This window comes from Hypomesus transpacificus, chromosome 18 (assembly GCF_021917145.1).
Source record: "Hypomesus transpacificus isolate Combined female chromosome 18, fHypTra1, whole genome shotgun sequence".
Lineage (NCBI taxonomy): Eukaryota > Metazoa > Chordata > Actinopteri > Osmeriformes > Osmeridae > Hypomesus > Hypomesus transpacificus.
The window spans coordinates 5,546,715-5,566,179 of NC_061077.1; the positions used below are offsets into that span (position 1 = coordinate 5,546,715).

General features: G+C 42.3%; 1 protein-coding gene across 1 annotated transcript; it reads right to left on the reverse strand.

Moving 5' to 3' along the window:
* Positions 1-11,025: 11,025 nt before the first annotated feature.
* On the reverse strand, positions 11,026-19,064 carry LOC124481282 (sodium- and chloride-dependent GABA transporter 1-like). Its single transcript, XM_047041221.1, has 15 exons — positions 18,659-19,064; positions 17,241-17,619; positions 16,929-17,060; positions 16,627-16,727; positions 16,383-16,492; positions 16,104-16,236; positions 15,249-15,383; positions 15,038-15,141; positions 14,277-14,401; positions 13,965-14,077; positions 13,201-13,332; positions 12,880-12,982; positions 12,400-12,500; positions 12,078-12,245; positions 11,026-11,877 (listed from the first exon to the last, which is right to left on the reverse strand). The coding sequence occupies exons 2-15, from the start codon at positions 17,464-17,466 to the stop codon at positions 11,410-11,412; spliced, it is 2,151 nt and encodes a 716-aa protein (XP_046897177.1). The 5' UTR covers positions 17,467-17,619; positions 18,659-19,064; the 3' UTR covers positions 11,026-11,409.
* Positions 19,065-19,465: the final 401 nt, after the last annotated feature.

The following is a 19,465-nucleotide window of genomic DNA, read 5'->3' on the forward strand; positions in this document are numbered from 1 at the left end:
ATACTCAGGGCTGCTGAAGTTTACTGTATAGTATTCACAAATGACCCAATCGGCCTTTCTTGGGAGTCACAGGGTAACAAGCTGCAGCTGTGCTGTGATTTAGTTCTGTGGTTTAGTTGTTTCTCTGGGCTGGCTGAGATGGATGACAGTACTTCTCTCTGCCTCTCAACACACAAACACACACGTTTTGTTATTTAGAGGGGCCAAATAACAAAAGATGAACTAAGTGAATTTGCTCTCCTTTAGAGCCGTAAAAAGACAGTTCAGGGTTAAAAAAAACCCCCAGATATGTCCATGACAATGCCTGAATGACAAACAAAAATTATGTAATAAGACTTAATGAAGAAACACACCCACACACTAGAGCAGTGTTAACGTGTAAAGCCAATAGTGAATCCTGGAGGCTGGCGCCAGGCCGGCCGGTCGTAACCCTGTAATTTAGCCTTCACTGTTGAGAAACTTTATAAAGCAACTTAATTGGAGAGCGCAAAGAAGGTCTGCATTTTGGAAGACCTTCCAAAATCTTGTATCATCAATCTTGTATCATCTCGGGTCAAAATTTCTAATGTGTTATTAAATTAGAGTAAGTACAATAAAACCAATTAATTAAATTCATAACAAATTTACATGAAAAATATTCGTGAAGGTCTCTTGGCTATTGAAGCAAAATGTGTGACACAGAACCAGAACATCTGGTTTGAGTTATTTTCTCACTATGGAAAGAGTTACACCCACTTTAATGTTTCCTCCTGTTTTGGGATACTAGTCATAGTTGTTTTCCTGTAAAAGTTGTAGCTATGCATGTGAGGTCCTTGACTCAGAGGGGCTAATTGAAATGAGAAATCATTGTGGTGTCTCAAATCCTAACTGTTCTTTTTCGCACACTTAACCTATATTGACCGTAGTCATATTTTGAAATGCAAAAATATCAGGACTATTGCTTTTGGTATATTCAAACAACAAAGCTTTGCCAACTCAATTGTTGGTTGGGGCCAAACCTGTTTCTTGGTGTTACGCAGCAGATGGCAGTGTTGAATCACTTTTCAAACAGAACCATAACTCCATCCCTTCCCTGGAGACCAGACAAAGAATTGAGCATCATCACTCTGGAAAGACTTGATTTGAGGAGATTTGAGGAAATGTCTTATATAAATATATATTATTTATGTCGAATATTTTTTTACCGACTTCAAAATAGATCTTTTGTTTTTGTGTGAAAGAAAAAATAGCATGATGACATTTCATGATAAAAGCTGCAAGGATTGTTGTGTCGTTCAAGAGATTCTATGTCTTTCTTGCTTTGCAGTTGTTTGGTATTGGTCTTTGAAAGCAGCTGCTTTTGTCAAAACAAAAAGACTGCAACAGATTTTTTTTTCTGAAGATTTCGTCATGCGACAGGATTCTTTTGGATAGCGTTATTATCAATGGGTTTGTTGTAAATACAACGGAGTCAATACGCTAGCGCCCCCTCAGTTTGGAAAATTTGAATACACCCAACACTCCTCATAACACAAATCCTTTCACTGGTAGAACAAGATCCCTTCGTTTTTTGTGGCTCTATTCCCTCAGGCTCAAAGCTGCTTCAAACCCCCTCCAACAGACCCCTGCCTTCACCAGATTAGACCCAGCCATTCAGTTACCACAATGCCAGCACAAGCCAAGCCTTCCAAGGAAGCCTGCTCCTTTGGGATTTTTGCAAGTGAAAATCCACATTTCCTTGCTTGTGTAAAATCTAAACCAAGAACAAACCCAGCATAGACATCAATCCACATCGGCAGCCGACACTGAGAATAGGGTCTAAATCAGGACGACACTTCAGGGTCACGTCAAATTCAAGCGGCCCTTTCAGTGTGCAAAGCCAGCAAGGATCATGACGGGCTGGCGATGAGGACTGGTCTTCAGTCCCTGCCTGCTGTTATTTCTGTAAGGGGATGGCCTCTGCTCTCAGACATAGTCAAAACTGATGTCGGTCAATGCTTTCTGCTCCATTTGCCTCATACGCTAATATGTAAAATGAAGCAGCCAATATAGTACAGGCAGTCGCACAAATCAGACAGATAGTATCATGTGACAATTAATCCCATTGAATGAATGAGTCAGTAAACTAAAGGGTGGAGGGAGGAGTGGCCCTCTCCTTTCCTGTCACACACATTGGCCTGTATGTAGCCCACATGTTGGCCAGTATGTAGCCCACATGTTGGCCTGTATGTAGCCCACATGTTGGCCTGTATGTAGCCCACATGTTGGCCAGTATGTAGCCCACATGTTGGCCTGTAGGTAGCCCACATGTTGGCCTGTAGGTAGCCCACATGTTGGCCTGTATGTAGCCCACAGGTTGGCCTGTATGTAGCCCACAGGTTGGTCTGTATGTAGCCCACATGTTGGCCTGTATGTAGCCCACAGGTTGGCCTGTATGTAGCCCACATGTTGGCCTGTATGTAGCCCACATGTTGGCCTGTATGTAGCCCACATGTTGGCCTGAGCACACGTCTGATAAAGATCTTTTTTTCTCTTTTTTTACATAATTCCAAATTTGCTGTGGCTGATGAGGCGGTGAGGCTGCTCTGCTATCTACAACATCCTTGAATGCTCCACATCTGGGAAATTTGCATAATTGCCAGTAAATTATCTGAATATTATCTATACACCTCCCAACACACCCCCACCCTTAAAAAAATATATCTGTGTCTTTCTGCTGTAAGAATGCACACACATCCTTGGGCAAGAGAATCTAAAAGAGATCATACAAGCAACTGGAGTAGATGCACAAGCGCAAGAAGCGGCTCACGGGCAGACTTGAGTCATGCTGGCAAGATCATGCACCCTGAGCTGACAGCCCTACACACCCGATTACAGAACACGTCATTTCCAAATGCAGCCACAGCCCTACAAAGGGTCGCAAACGAGGGGAAATTATTGAGAGGCCAGGCTCTGATTTGGCCCCACGTGATTGGGATCTGTAGTCAGGGTTCAGTGGGGGGTTGTGAGTACTTGTGAATTACCTTCAGAGGCCTGACCTGAGAAGGCTCTGGTCTCAGCTACGGTGGAGGCTCATCCATTGTGTCATGTGGACTTCTGGCAAAGGCATAACCTCGATGGAGGAAAAGAAAGACAATACGGTCATTTTGGATCAGTATACCCAGAACAGAAACATAACCTGTCAGTCCTTCTTCACATCAACAGGCTTCTCACCACCTCCATCACACTCTGCCAATCCCTGATATCTGTCCTCCTGCCCCATACCTCCAGATGTTGAAACATGGTTTGTTCAGATGCGTAATGTATGGCATGTAAGCCACTGTTGGCTATATTCCATTAATGACTTGATTGATTTTGTGCTGCCTCAGCTTAGCTCAGTAGCTGTTGTCTCTCTGTCTTTGACCCTGCTCTACTCCACTTCAGAGAACCTTATTAGAGTGCATGAAAAGAAGTCTGTGGACCGTATGGTGTTTGATGAAGACCATTCTGTTAAGACACATTACATAATTTCCCTTGAACTTTGAAATATTGATTCCTCGTTGAATGATTGATCATGGAATCCATCTGCCACACAATGGCTTCGGCACCATGTTTTCTTTCTCAAGATAATCAGTAGTTTCATTTGAACAAAAACAAATGATCAGCCAATATTTCTTGTTAGCCAGCAACCACATTTTTAATGTCTTACAACATCAGCACCCATTGCAATTATACAAATTATTTCCTGCGTACCAACTGACACAGAAAAAGATGTGTATGGCGACAGTAGGACTCGGTCATGGAGCAGCAGATAAATGCTGAACCATCACTAAGGGGCATTCTCATGTCTCATTATCAGGCTCGTTAGGACGCATGTTATAGCTGCTTGACTGAGTAGCCCTAATAAGGAAAGTGACCCAATGCCAATTTGAGTGGCAATGTTTCTCCTCTCACGTCTTCCATCTTTCCTGCCTCTCAGTGTCTCTCAGTGTCTCTCTTTCTCTCTTTCTCTCTTTCTCTCTCTCTCTCTCTCTCTCTCTCTCTCTCTCTCTCTCTCTCTCTCTCTCTCTCTGTTTGTTGATCTGTCTGTCTATCTGTCTGTCTCTCTCCCTCTCTCTGTTTGGCAGTCACACACTCAGCCATGTGTGTGCTGAAGATGTTACATAATGTCCTCCTTTCACTGCACTCCAGATCAAAGAGAACAATCCGCCACAGAAAATCACTCCCTTCCCCATTTCTTCTCCACCATCACATTGTTTTATCAGTCTCGAGTATCCTCAGACTACACAGTAGGCAACCATATCTACGCCATCGCTCCCCTTTATGTCGGAAACCAAACAGAACAAAAGGGGAATGATCAGGAGGTTCACTATAGGAAACAGACAGCCAGGTTGGATATGCTTTGCAGGATCATGCCACTGGACCCAGATGTGTGGATCATAGACTAGTGTAGTGTGAGGTAGTTCATGTATGTGTACCCTATACAGGCCTATGTCACTTCAAACTCTTGTCGGTAGAAATAAAGATATTTTCTGTTTTGGTGATGTATATAGTGACTCAGCATGCCAACACAATCCTTCACATTAATAAACATCCTTTGATATTTTCCAAGATGTGTCAACAGACCAGTGCTTAATAGGTTTGCAAGTAACACTATTTGTCCATTGCTGCTGTTTCCACAGGTTTTGTCATCCAAGAGAATGAATTGGGGGAGAGAGAGAGAGGGAGATAGAGAGACTGAGAGAGAGAGAGAGAGAGATAGCATCAAACGCTGTCAGAGAGACTGTGCCTGTCCGCGGGCTAGCGAGGATTGAAATAATGAGTGTGTGCCGAGGAGTAAAATCCCCCAACGCTAAATGTAGGCAGCAGATTTTGGTACCAAGGAGCATGGAAGACGCCAGAGGACAGAAGAACAACAGAGAAATGGAGAAAGCAAGAAAAAGAGAAAGAGAGAGAGGGAATCATCTGGCTCCCAGTCCAAGCTTCAGGGGGAGCATGTCCTGGAGTGACATGTGTGGGCCTACTGTATGCTCTACACTCTACATGCTGTAACTTGTACCTTTCGGTCATTTTAAACTATAAAGAACCTGGACCGATAGAGGACTTTTTGATTCCCTCTGGTACGGTAGCCCTCCTTATCTCTTCTCAGCCCCCCGCCTCTTAGAAGAGCCCGGTCCAAGGGAGCAGAGCAGCCAGGTTATCTATGGGGTTCAGCCAGGAGGAGGGAGGGGGGATGAGCAGGTGAACCAGAAGAGAAGTATTCTCAGGACATGCTGCACATTCACTGGCTGCAATGCATTGTGGGCCGTGAGCTCTGCGGCAGAAACATCAAGTGGAGCAGGGGAGAATGGGAGAGGCTAGGGCTTCAGAGCTTGTTTTGGGGCTCAAACCGTTATCACACCTGACAGTGTCTGTTTTGGGCTTCAGAGGTGCACAGGGCATGCGTGAGCGGCTGGTCAGCTGTAAGGTGGAGTGATAGGCAGTGACGCGTCGCGCGCCACATTATGCCCTGCCAAGAGATGTGTTTGACAGCCGACAGGAGCGTCCCTCTCAACACTGCTTGCATCTAGCTGCTTAGGGAAACACACATACTGTCAGACCATGATGGAGGATGATTGAGAGCCTTATGTTCGGTTGGTCCATACTATTTCATTATACCATGTACGGGGTTGGAAACTGATTCGTGCAGTCTACATTCAGGTACTAAATACTGTATATGACATCTACAGACCCCCCCGTAAGTGACGGTTGTTTATTGACTGTACAAAACCCTTAAGGCTCCATGATGTTCCTGACTGAGCATGCTGGCTCCTGTTGAGCTCCAGGATAGGGGACTGTAAGGGGACTGAAGCAGAGCTGCCCCAGGAGCAAGGGCCCTGGCTGGAAAGGCTGCTGTGGCCCAGCCTGGTCCCACTCACCCATCAGTGAACACGGCCCCTGAGCCTCTCTGACAGTTGGGAATAGAAAGAATGGGCCACATCAGCCCCATGAGAGCTCTGATTCACCACAGCCCCTAGTCTTCGCCTAATGGAAAAACCCTACTATCTCTTCATCATGTGTGCATACAAGGGAGTGTGTGTTTGCTGTAACAAGTTTGTATAAATGTATGCTTTTAGAAGAGGTACCAACATAAATGTAAACAGTGATGACATATATTATACTTAGTGTTCTAGTGATTAATATGTTTTAAGAGTGAGAAAGACACACAGACAAGTGCGTTAAAGTGAAAGAGAAAGTATTATAGAGAGTCAGGTATCTAATCACACACACACAAACACAAATAGTACACGTTTCACAATATTACATCTGTCAGAAAGAAATCTTGTGAGACAATTCTAAGACAGCTGATTCATCAGCTGGCATAAGCTGAAGGGACTCATTTCTAACATGTGTAGTGGTGCCTGAAGCAGACACATGGGCATGTCTGTTGTCTGGCTGGGGACCCTTCAGTCACATCTGACTGAGGACCCGGGGCTGCAGTGATGAGCCATTGGCTGGCCGATGGAGCAGAAGATCAGACAGTGTGCGTGACATGCAGGGAGAGGAACATGTCTCACTCACCATGTGGAACTTTACACCCCGGCAAAGAGTTAGGAGGAGCTGTTCACTTCTGACACATCCAAAAATAATTAGTTAATGACCCTCTTCATAGGTCAAGAGGTTGATGCCACTCATTACAAGTCTTTCAGCACATGTATCTTCAAAATAACGAACAAATCCAATCCCACAATACAAATATTGCTTTTGAGCTTAAAAAAGAAAGAAAAAGAAAACAGATGTATTACCCATGTGCATTCCCAGGTTTACAGGATGGTGATTGCAGTTGCAGTTCTATCTTCCCATGAGGCATCTAGCTGGCTCCCTGCTTCTCTCAGTGTTTCTCTTTGACTAGTCTCTGGCTAATTTGCATGCAGGGTTTGACCCAAACTGTAATCTACAGTGACTCTTCAATAAGCCTCTGGCACATTGGGGAGATGTTATAAGCTGTGACAAAAGACAAGACAGGCTGGCACAAACTGAAGGTCACTAGGGATAGCCTCCTGATTATCTAAAATGGCTTCTTCTTGTGAGTTTAAATTCCCACTCTCAGATAGAGGCTAATTCTTAAGCACAAGTGCAGAAGGCCCAAAGCATACCAAGTATCTACAAGGGCCCAGACACCACTTCACTCAGATTATTCATTGAGTAAATATGTTATCCAAAATGTGATCATGAGGGGAAACAAAATGGTTTTTCATCATAGCCAGGGAGAAACTCAAGCAGTTGCAATATTTAAATACTACCTTACTGACACACAGTGAATCAGCGCTATAAATCACAGGTCCACAGCAACCATTTGCTGAAGAGGGATGGGGGATGGGAAATATTAATCCTCCTTTTTGAAGGTTCTGTATAATTTTCAGAAGAGGGGGATTTGTTAAAACCCTTGCATATTCTTACAGAGCTAGATAACCCACTAGTGTGAGACATGACTGGGCTACCTTTTTGGTATGTATGGGCTGTCTGCAGTTGCTACCTCGGTAGATAAGTGAGTGCCTCGCCTGCCTCTGAGCCACATCTATATCTGCTGTGTCACCCAAAAATCTCATCAACAGACGAATCAGGAGCAAAATATGACTTAACACATCCTTGCAGGCAGCCTCCAATCTCAATCCTCGTCAAACGACAGCACTGATAAAATGCATGACTGAGATTCAGGTAGTAGTAGTCTGAATGTAGACGTAGTGAATATCCTGGGCAAAATCGTGCAAAAACATACGATTGCACGATTGTTTAATGTACTGGTTAACAAGTTCATTTCAGCAGGGTTCATATTCAAATTGGAAATGAAGTACGATTAGCATATATGCAGAGAGGCTATGCACGCTTGACATCCTCTCAGCCCCTCTGCTGAAAATAGCCATGCACACAATCCTCTGATTACATTGATATGTAGATTCATGCATCTGCAAAGATTAGTTATTCATTAAAGTATTTGCTTTGAATTCTCTGGTGAGGGTAACTCAGACGGAAGTCTTGGGCAAACAAAATGTATCAGAAAAAAACTGTCACAGGTGAGCAACATTTTTTGGTGGAAATGATGAAGGCTAGGTGATTCACAAGGATATATGCAAAATAGAACGGTCATTATGTTCCAAAACATAAGCGCTTAATAAGGGGAGAAACAGAAAATGATCCCCATAATTATCAATCGTTTCATCCCAAAACCAGAATTAGCCTCTCCTCCTCAGTGGGCTTTGAGGATTAATAACAGTGGCCTGTGTGAGTTTATAAGCTGGAGCGACTGTCATCCTTTTATAAAAGCATCATGGATCACCAGTTTGCTCCTTCAGTGTCCTCTCCCGCGGCCACACTCCAAGCCCTTTTTTGCTTTAAAAATAGGCTCTCCTCTCAGTGTGCCTCACTCATTGCACCCAACACCAATCAATGTCCCCTGCTCTGCTTTCCAAAGATATCTGTCTCCATCATATGTCAATATGGAACATATATGATCACTATCTAGAAAAATACAAAAGTTTTTTATTAATGCCTAGGTCTGTACATCCAGCAAAACAAATGTGTTCTGCTTGACTGATTCTAACAAATTAAGAGCTTCCCTCAACTGTCGTCCCCAGCTAACAATGATGATCCATTACCTTCATGGACATGAAACATCAGTTTAAGTTGTCTTAGTGGTGACTGGTTTTCATAGGTAATGATGCTAAATTATACATCTGGGAATAGGGAGGCTAGTAAGTCATCCATCACTGCCTAGTTCATAGGAGCTTTCATTAGGGACAATTATTCAAACCCCAATATCCTCACAGACACACAAAAACACCCACACATGCACACACACACACACACACACACACACACACACGCCCACACACACAGTTTGCCTCAAGCTACCAGAGGGGACATCTCATTCTTTCATCCATGTGCGAGTCATTGTTGTGGTGTCAGCTGGTGCCATCTCTTTTATCACACTGGAAGCTAATGGAAGCAGCAACTGCAGGAGGTGGGGGAGAAGGCAGGCACACATACACACACACACACACACAGACGACACTCACAAACAGACACACAGACACACACAGCCGTATAGAAGGGGTTTGGGAGATGGAGCGGGTGGGTACGTCAGGCCGCGGGGCCAGAGTTGTGCAGTGGTGATGTGCCTGCTGTGGCCTCACTCAGCTTCGGCTGTGGATGCTTGCAACAACACCAGGCTGCCTTTCAGATATTTTACTGTCATTTTGTATAGATGAAACTGACCCATTTTGAATTGAGCTTTTATTTATTTTATGCACCAGATTATTTTGGCCTTTCACTTTTCTAGTTTTGATTCTATTCCATAAATTCCTTCTATTTCATCTCCTGTCGTCCACATGGCTCCAGTCAGCGCCCTGAAAATGCATCCATATCAAAACATTGTTTTGCCTGATCCTTGCCTTATATTTTCTCAACAGTGCATTTCATTACATGTGCAAATCTGATGATACAGTAAACATCAAGGGAATGTCGCAGTTTTCATCACCAATATGAGAAACAATGTGATGTGAACATTAAATGCAGAATGCACTCTGTTTTGATAAGACTGTGACCCCATTTTCATTGACAACAACAGCTACAGGATACAGGAGGCTGCATGAGGTTTGTGTGCTGTAATAAAAATAGGCAGGACCTGTCGTAGTGTTTTCTATAATTCTTTATTTTTTCAATATTTTTTCTTTTTGTATAACATGACAATCGTGCTTTATCATGTGACACCATTTAAATACATATCATGTATATATTATGTTGTACATTAGGCAGTGAGACAGTTAAAAATATACAAAACAATATCATTTTTACTAGACATAGTTTCTATTTTTAATATAATCATCAATATCTTCATTGTCATCGTCATTTCATATACTTCTGTAAGATATGTGCTTTAGTTTCTGTGATCAAAATATTATTGCAGAAAACAGCAACTCCTTTAGAATTTTTTCAACATTTAGACAATAACTTCCAATGTATTACAGACATTCACAGTTACATGTTTTACACAGTACAGTTTTACAACAAAGTTCCAGAGAAAACTGTGGTAGAGTAACTTTATACAAAATTCACAGGACATGAACTGTAGCCATTTCACATTTCCACTCCGTTGTTTTGCTTTTCAAAGTAAACATGTTTCGATCAATCAGATGCTTTCACTGTAGCTGCCATAGAAGCAAACTAGCATTGTCCTCACACGTCATGGCAAAAGTCTGTTGAAATTAAAGCTTTGTGCTTTTCACTAGTAAAGCAAAGACAACGTAAAGAAAAGAGAAGCAGACCACTCTCATACTGGTCTGCACCCATACGTCTACATATGTATTGCTGAATACATATTGATCAAAATATAATTGATCATTACACATAAAGTAAAATGAATGACTTTCTTTAAACACAGAGTTGGTCCAATATTGTTTGCTTGCGCAAAAATGTGTTATTCTGGAAATGTGCCCAGTCGTGTAAACAGACCATGACTTAGAAATTGATTAATAACTGGCTTAAGGCCTTCTCTGTGTCTGATCTAGTTTTTTATTTTTGTTAGGATACATTTTGGAAATTGTCACTGATGTTCCTGAGGAAAGCATGCAAAACGTAAACAGGATTGACTGTCAGCATTAAGAGATAGTCAATGTTGGTAAATCACTTTTCTAACCCTGTGCTCATATTTTTTTTAGTACATTTTTGTACCCTGTACTTCACAAACTGAACTCTACATGGCATAGATAGTTTTTGCTTTTGTCTGCCTACGATTTTGGTCCTCGGTCACAACATGTATAGTAGAAAACATCCTAAAAATAATTCTAAAAATGTATCAATCACATAAAAGTTTTTTTTTTTTACTCAAAAAGGAAGATAAAATAACAGTCTCTCTCACACAAATTCTTTTGCAACAGATACTGGAATACTCCAGGGCTCATTGACTTCATCTTCATATTGGCATTGTGCTTCGGCAAAGTTTCCCTCATCATCAGGGTGATCTGTAAGGAGCCTCACAGAGGGGACAACAGTGTGAGGCTTGGTAAACAACCACATAATGACTGGACCCTGTCCCCTCCTCTCTCCCATGGTGACCATGGTGACTACTTCATCTCTACTATATTCACACTGCATTTACTCGGTTCATGAATATATTTAACAAATTGCTATTCTATTTTCAATATTTGTATTTTCTCACAGTATTACACACTATGTTAACTTTTTTTTCTCAGATTTACGGGAGTTTTGAGAACATTAACAGTCTTTGATTTTTGTTTTTGTAATGCATACAGTACCAATAATAAGACATTACCAGGTTGGTTGTACAAATGCAGAAAAATTGAACATGAATCTAAAATCCGGTTTGATCACATATTGCCCCTGGAGGTAGGTGAATCAATTAAAATCTTGAAAGTCCTTGGTCTCTTCTCTCCGTTAAGGTTTCTTTCACATCTAGACATTGGCCTCTGCATTGGTCAGGTTAGGGGGACTCACAGGGTTGAGGGGGATGATAGGCTCTGTTGGGCTAACTGGGTTTGGCGGATAGGTGGGGCTGATCGGGTTAGTTGGGCTTGTGGTCTGGGTTGGGTTGGTTGGGCTGGTCGGGTTCACAGGACTGGCTGCAGTGGCTGGGTTGGCAGGAGGAGCTGGGTTGGCTGGGGCAGCAGGGCTGGTTGGATTGGTGGGGCTTGCTGCAGCAGCTGGGGCAGCTGGGGCAGTTGGGGCGGCTGGGGCAGCTGGGGCAGCTGGGGCAGCCGGGGTGGCAGGAACAGCTGGGGTGGCAGGAACAACTGGGATGGCAGGAGCAGCTGGGTTAGCAGGGCTAGCTAAATTTGCTGCGTTGGTCTCCACCTGTTGCTCAGGTCCATTCTCCTGGGGCCGTCGTACCACTGCTGGGGGCTGTAGCATTATCCGCAGGCGCTGGGAAAACAACACAAGATGATTGAGACCCACTGTAAATGTCAAATCAATACCAGCAGACATATCCCAAAGCTGTGCCATGATGAAAATATCAGGTTTACTACACAAATAACAAGAATCAATAAAGACAAACGATCATGATGCCTAATTTTCCCAAGGGGACCACCTTAACAGTATAAAGACAAGATACAGTCTGGTACCTCTTTGTAAGTGCCCTTGAGGCCAATGAACATGTAAATCATGTATCCCGGGATGAGCAACATGGAGGAGAGAGCCATAAGCCAGCCTACTCCCTGGCCCCAGCCGGGAAACACGTAGTCGCCCATGGTGAGGGGGACCATTTGGAAGGCACTGAACAGGAACACCCCCTGTGGAAGACATGGGAAACTCATTATGCATCACCCTGACATCCCTGATTCTAGGTTCTGACTAGCCCCGGGATAGGGATATTGACATACATGTTGATTTCATTTTTCATCGCATGACGTTGGATGTACGATTGGATCTGTTCAGGGTACTTACACCGACGATGAGAGGGGTGAACACGACCCAGCACATCTTAAACCATATACAGGGTTTATAGCCAATCATCTCCTGGATGTTGTCATAGAACTTGTTCACACCTGTGAGATAAATGATTGTACAATCAAAATATTCATATCCAATTTATTTCAATTTACCGGTGGTCTGTCATGCATTCTGATGAGGAAAGGGGGATACAACGTGTGAGCCCTGATATCCTTGAGGCAACAGCACCTTCCAAGCTTCACTAATGCCTCTGGACAGGTGTGAGGTGGTTCTTTCATTCCACCTTTACAATTACCCTCGCCTTCAATCTGTTACATTTTTTATCCTCTTTTCAAGGATTTTTTCATCCAACAAAAGGAGACAATTAGTTTGCACTTAAGTAAAGTGCAACACTTGTCATGTATGTCCTGTTTCTTACATATTTTGGATCTACAAAGCAGATGAAGGGCGGATGTCCTCAGTGATAACACCCACCATAGCACCAGGATATTGAGATGCACTCAAAGAAGACCAGGAAGAGCAGACACATTCCACTGGCAGAGTAGTAGTCAAACAGCTTAAACACGTAGATCCCACCCTGGTGACAGACACAGTTGTCAGATGAACCACTACATACAGTAAATCTTAACTAAGGTTTTCTGAATGACTCTTGCAGAGGAGAAACTGCAATGTTTATTAGAGTTGCTAATCCTTACAGTGCATTTCTAATACTTTTTAGATTTCAATAAGGTTTCAATAATCCTTAGTTGTCCCTCCTATACAGTACTGATGTGAAAGAGCAGATGTTTGGTGTACCTGTGTGATGTTAGACAGGCCGATGAGGTAGGAGACAAAACAGACAGCTGCGATGAAGAGCTCTCGTCTCCCTCTAAGAGCTGTAGGAAACTCATCCACCAGAGCAGTGATAAAGCCCTCCACTGTGCAGAACTGAAACAATGACAGGGAATCCTACTGTAAGACCTGAGGCTGGGAGTCAGGCTAGGCTGTGGGTTGATAGGTAGTCCCAAAATTGTGAATTCCAATGATTATTATTTTATTCAAGACAGAAATTGTAAACATACCATTACATTTGCAAAGTAGCCCACCCTTTAACTAGTGACAATTATAAAGGACATTGATGAATTATATTCTATCAATTCAGCAGATTACACATTGTTTTGTGGTCATTGTGATGCATTCAAACCAAATACTTCTTAATGGCCCCTTCTTTGAGGCCATCTTGGGAATTAATAATAATAAGTCAAAATATTTAAGATTTTTCTTGTTTCCCAATGGGTTGGGTAAGTGGTGGATGGAAGGAGTACATTTAATGTATCATTATTGCTGGTTTCAACAGCCTCAAAGTAACCCATATCTCATACAGCAGAGAGGATGGGGGAGAGAAGCCTGGGGGCAGATGGAGGTGATATGCTGCAGTAAAACCATCTGACAGGAGAAGTCAAAGTTCAGACACAATTGTCCACCAGCAGCAGATTGCATGTTTACCATAAAAATAAACCAGAACAGGCATGGTATGATAAGTACCTGTGCTTACATATCTAGGTCAGAGCATCTCATACCTGGCTGTCAATCCCCAGCATCAGCAGCATAGAGAAGAACAGGATGGCCCAGAGAGGAGAGACGGGTAGCTGGGTCACAGCCTCTGGGTAGGCAAGGAAAGCCAAGCCGGGGCCTGTGGAAGAAACAACAAGGTGAAAACATGATGTATCCTTTTTTCCCAATGCCTTTTGTCAGTGTAGGACTGGATGTTTACCTTCAGTTTGAGTGAATCATGACTGCCGTGAGCTGGAGTCAGGATCCTCAGTGTTACACTTCTTTGTTTAGCATTGGTGTGATGGTGCAATTACAGAGGGAGCATGTGGAATAGTTACCTGAAGCTGCAACATCAGCAATGGGCCTGTTTGACACGTTCGCCATGAAGCCAACAATAGAGAAGATGACAAAGCCAGCAAACATGCTGGTGAAGGAGTTGATGCAGCACACAATGATTGAGTCTCTGGGGAGAGAAAACATCAAACAGTTCTGTTGTCAGCGCTTCAAGTGATTTGTCATTTCTCCTATATCATGCCTTCCTGAAAAGGGGGCCTCTCTGGAGAAAGAGAGGAAGCTTGTTTCCGCCAGGGAGATAACTGAACAGCTATTGACGTCTGTATTGATCACATGCCATGAAAACATGCCTATAGGTTTAATGTTTAAAATACATGTTAAATGATATTATCCTAATTTCAATGGATAGTAAGGCCCCATTTACAAAGTAGAGTTTGTCTTTACACAGTTAATTGTATGATGAAAAGCCTCGACCTCTAGCTGGGTATTATTGGGATAATCAAAAACAACAAGCCAATTGAAATAAATGCAAGTTAAGGGCCCCGTAATTACGCAACAGATAAGCAATTTGTGTGACCTAGAACCATGAAGATGCTATTGGAGGGGAGGCTCTGCAGTTGTTAACTAATGTGCATCTGTAAATGTGCTATGCAGAATCAAAGCAATGAATTATCATAAAATTCTATTGATTATTATACATAACAGACGGTGTTCATTCAGGCATCTCACAGTACATCAATTGTCCTCAAGACCCTCTTATAGCCACAGTCTAATTTAAATCGAACACTCCATCCTCCAATCTTACCTGTAAACATTGTTATTGAACGTGTTATAGCTGCCCAGAGCTATCAAGGACCCCAGTCCTAATCCATAAGAGAAAAATATTTGGGTGGCTGCATCTAGCCATACCTGACAAAGACAGACAGGCATCCATTAACTGACTGACAAAGAAGCTTATCAATGGTAACTCAAACATACAGAAGATTTATATATTACTTTGAACAATCTACCATTACCTCAGACTCTTTGAGTTTCTGAAAGTCAGGTGTAATATAGAAGAGAATTCCCTCTTTCGCTCCAGGCAGAGTAACTCCACGGATGAACAGAATGAACAGCATGAAATAAGGGTATGTGGCTGAGAAGTACACCACCTAGGAAATATCATTCATGAGTCAATATCACCAAGGAGACACTGCATGGTAAAACTATACTGTTGGAAGAACAGCTAAGTCCCTGAATGAACACATTGTAATTCTGACACTACAAAAGGTCTTTCAGAGGAGCAGAGAGTCCCTTTCTATTTCCTCAACTCACATCTCTCACAGACAGAAGAGGGCACAACATGCAAGAACATTCAAGTTAGGAAATTCATTCAGGTTTAAATTTGAATCAATGCCATTTCACCATTCCTTTTATTTATTTTTTACTTTTGACTTTTACGACACTGCGTATACAATTTGTGAGCAAAGAAAAGACAGTGTGTGGGGTGTTTCGCAACCACAACACATGTTACTTTCCATGGGCACATGATGCCTTCGATTTTCCAAATGTAGCTACACTGGGGTAGAATACTGGGGAGAGAAGCAACCAGATTCTAGTGGGCCTGTTAGCTCCTCCTCCAAGCTTAAAGCCAAACCCCCACTGTATAAAAACTGTCAGGAGAAATGGAATTAGAGAAAGCACCATGAGTGTGAATATGATTACTGTGTGTTTGATGTCTATTCTCTCATTCTAAAATCAATCTGGACAATACTCCCTGCATTCTAAATGATTGATGAGGTGATACGAGAATTATGAATATTGCATAACTGCCAAACGTTGTATATTGGAAATCAAGGAATAGAGTCTGACAAAGGAAAACCACATCTCACCTTTCCCGTCCAGCTAACCCCTTTCCAGATACAGAAGTACACAAGGACCCAAGCGATTGCCAGTGTTATAGCCAATGGCCATCGTATCTGTCCTGGTTTATCCAAGCCATCGGTCATCTGATGCATGTTTCGCCTATAAGATGTGCAACAATGAGATTATTATACACATAGGGAGGAAGCTGTGTAGCTAAGTGGCTACTTATTATTTATTTCTAAGAGGGTGCATGCCACCCTACTGCAGTATTGTTTAAAGCATAGAGAAAGCAGTCAATGTCTTACTCCCAGAACTCCAGTACAGAACTGGTGAGATTGGTGTTATATGCAATGCTGTAGTTTGAGTAACATTTTTCTGTGTTCCATGGATTGTTACATGAACTCCATGGAAGGTCCTGCAAAACAGACGATTTGTTCTCCTTCATTTACATTACATTACATAACCACACATTAACGTATTGGGTTCTTCACATAGACAAGAGTAAAGTGTAATAATTTCATCCCCATATGAAATAAGATAAGTACTTACAGTGGTAAACGAATTATACAGGTAGTAAATAGCCCAGGAAATGATGACAATGTAGTAAATGTTTAGCCAGAAGGACAGAACAGCTGCTGCAAGGCCAACACCTATCAGTTGGAAATCAAGCAGATTTCTAATTAATTATAGAATAATATACGAACAAAGAAAATGTGGCATGTAATGGTGCAGATATTCACCAGAAGGGCCATTCTACATCTGTTTGAGGTCATTGATCAGAACTGTAGAAATGACCACGATCATTTGCATATAAAACAGATAATGCCTTTGTGAGGATGAAAAATGAATACCTTTGAACATGGGAGCCAGTTTCCACACACCAAGCCCGCCAATAGACGTGTACTGGCCAAGGGAGCATTCCAGCAGAAACAAGGGGATCCCAGCGAATATGAGGGTCAAAAAATAAGGAATCAAGAAGGCTCCTGGATGGACATAAGTGAATCAAATTAGATTAGAATAAGCATACATCTAATTGATATTCAAATGATATTGTCTGCATATTTGCACTGTGCACACGTTACACATTCAGTTAATCATTTTCAATTAGGCATCAATTGACGAAGCAAATAGGCCCTAGACCACATATTCTAATTTATGTTTACCTCCACCGTTTTTTCCACAGAGATATGGAAATCTCCATACGTTGCCTAGTCCAATTGCATAACCTACACACGACAGAAGGAAATCAAATCTCCCCCCCCATGTTTCTCTTTCGGGAAGATCCTTCTTCTTTTCTTCTTTCACATCCAGTGACTTGGGTTTGTCATTAGTTGCCACTTCGTTCAGTTCTGTCACTTGTGCATCCGTTTTGGTGCCGTTCGTCGCCATGTCTCTGGATTTGGCAGAGGTCCTGGCAGTCGGACGGGAGGCTTCAGCACCAGTCCACGCAGACAGCAGCTTCGCGGTTTACACCAAACCTTTGGACCAAATGTTTGGGGGAGGTGAAGACTATGGAGACACGGCTCGTCTGTTGCCGTTAACCTGGAATCGGTGAATAGAGTAATTTGTCGTTTTTTGAGGGCGCACTCAATTTAAGAGATTGATGAAACAACATGATTGATTGCCAGCCCAGAATGTGACTGTAACAACACCATAATGTAAATTGGTTATGTTAAATAACCATAATACACAATTAGACACATTTGCACAAATTACTGGTAAACAAGGAAGGGATATTTTTTTCCATCAACCGCATTCAACATGATACGAATTTCTAAACTCATCATGTTACAGCACGCAATGCAAAAACAATTGCAGAAAACTCATGCTAGACTTTTTCCACCAATAATACGCAGATAATTAGTTGTGCGTAGTCTAGATGGCATTTCGAAAGCTGTCCCCACAATCAGAACAGAACATGCATTCTGCTATAGAATTAGTGGAGACAATAAAGGAGAGCAAATCTAACCATGCAATAGTGTTTGTTATATAGCCAGAACTTCTACACACAGAATCCAGGAACATACACTTTGCGCGAGACGCACAACAGCAATATAATATTCCAGAGAATGAGATCGTCAATATGCGAATTTGTTGTGAGCAACAATTAACACCTGCCGTTCCTTTTAACAATTACATTTGCTCTATTTAATCGACAAGAAAACAGAAAGAAATCTCTCAACCCAACTGGAATACAATCGTATTGTGGAGACAAAGGAATGTCCAAAGCGTAAAGCTTTACGCATCCGGCTGCACAAATAGGCTCTAAATTCCATTCCATTCAATAAATAGCCTAGGGAACCAAAAGACACGAACACGCATCAAAGTGCGTACACAGATTTGCACCATTTTAATCGTTAGAAAGAGCTATTACTTCAACATTTAATTAGCTATAACGCGGTTCGGAGCTGTTCTCATGCAAAACCATTCAGTAACATAGGTTTCTGACACATTCAATCCCGAGTTTAATCACCAGAATTATCAGTGACAGCAAACTAATCAAATATGTGTCTCACTTACGTTGTGAGACACCTTAGTAGGCAAAGGAATTCTGAAAGGCATGAGAAGCCAATTTACTCACAATTATTCTGTGCTCTCTGCCACCGAGGATGTGCTGCCTGCCACAAATCTTGAAACGAGGTATCCGTAGATTCCTCCTGAAGTTGTAAACTTCCAGTTTTACTTGGAACATAAATATATTTTCTTTCCATTAAAATACTTGGAACCAGCGCCAAAGGTGTCCGAGAGGAAAGCGCGCACGTATCCCGCAGCGGGGAGCTGTCCAGCAGCGCGCAGTGCTGACGAGGTGGCGAATCAACACGAGAAGCAGCCGCTTCGCCTTGTGCGACTGTCTAACATCAACAACCAGAAACGTTGAAGGGAGCGCAGTTCTCAACTCCCGTCTACATAGCGTCAATGTCATCTGAAAGTCGCCCCCCCTCCTCTTCCCTATACACAGTCAAGAGTAACATAGCACTGGAGCCTGGTTCTTAATATTTAATGATTTCAAATGAGTTGCTCCTGTTTTACAAACTGCCAAATTACGATTAATTGCAGGGAAGATGGACATACTGGTTTGTCTTATAGTTCCTTGCAACTTTATTTCAATAATAAACTCATTTCTAGCAAATAATTCACAACTAACTAAAATCTAATTTGAACACATTTTTTAATTAACTTGATTACAGGTATTTTGTAATTAGTATTTCCCCCGACCTATCACCGTTTTCAATTTGAGAAAAAAAAATCGAATGTCTGTGTTCCTCGCTCTTAGCCCCATCCTAATATCTGTTACCCCAACACAGTCCAGCCTCCCTAAAAAGAGATGCAACGTCAGGGTGCTAACTGAAAACATAGGACATATTCAACATGATAAAAATTCCCAATG

Coding starts and splice junctions, on each gene's coding strand:
- LOC124481282 (XM_047041221.1), bottom strand. CDS start 17,466: ATGGCGACGAACGGCACCAAAACGGATGCACAAGTGACAGAACTGAAC. Junction 17,061..17,240: donor CTGTGGAAAAAACGGTGGAG/GTAAACATAAAT, acceptor ATGTCCATCCAG/GAGCCTTCTTGATTCCTTAT. Junction 11,878..12,077: donor TCAAGGGCACTTACAAAGAG/GTACCAGACTGT, acceptor TTGTTTTCCCAG/CGCCTGCGGATAATGCTACA.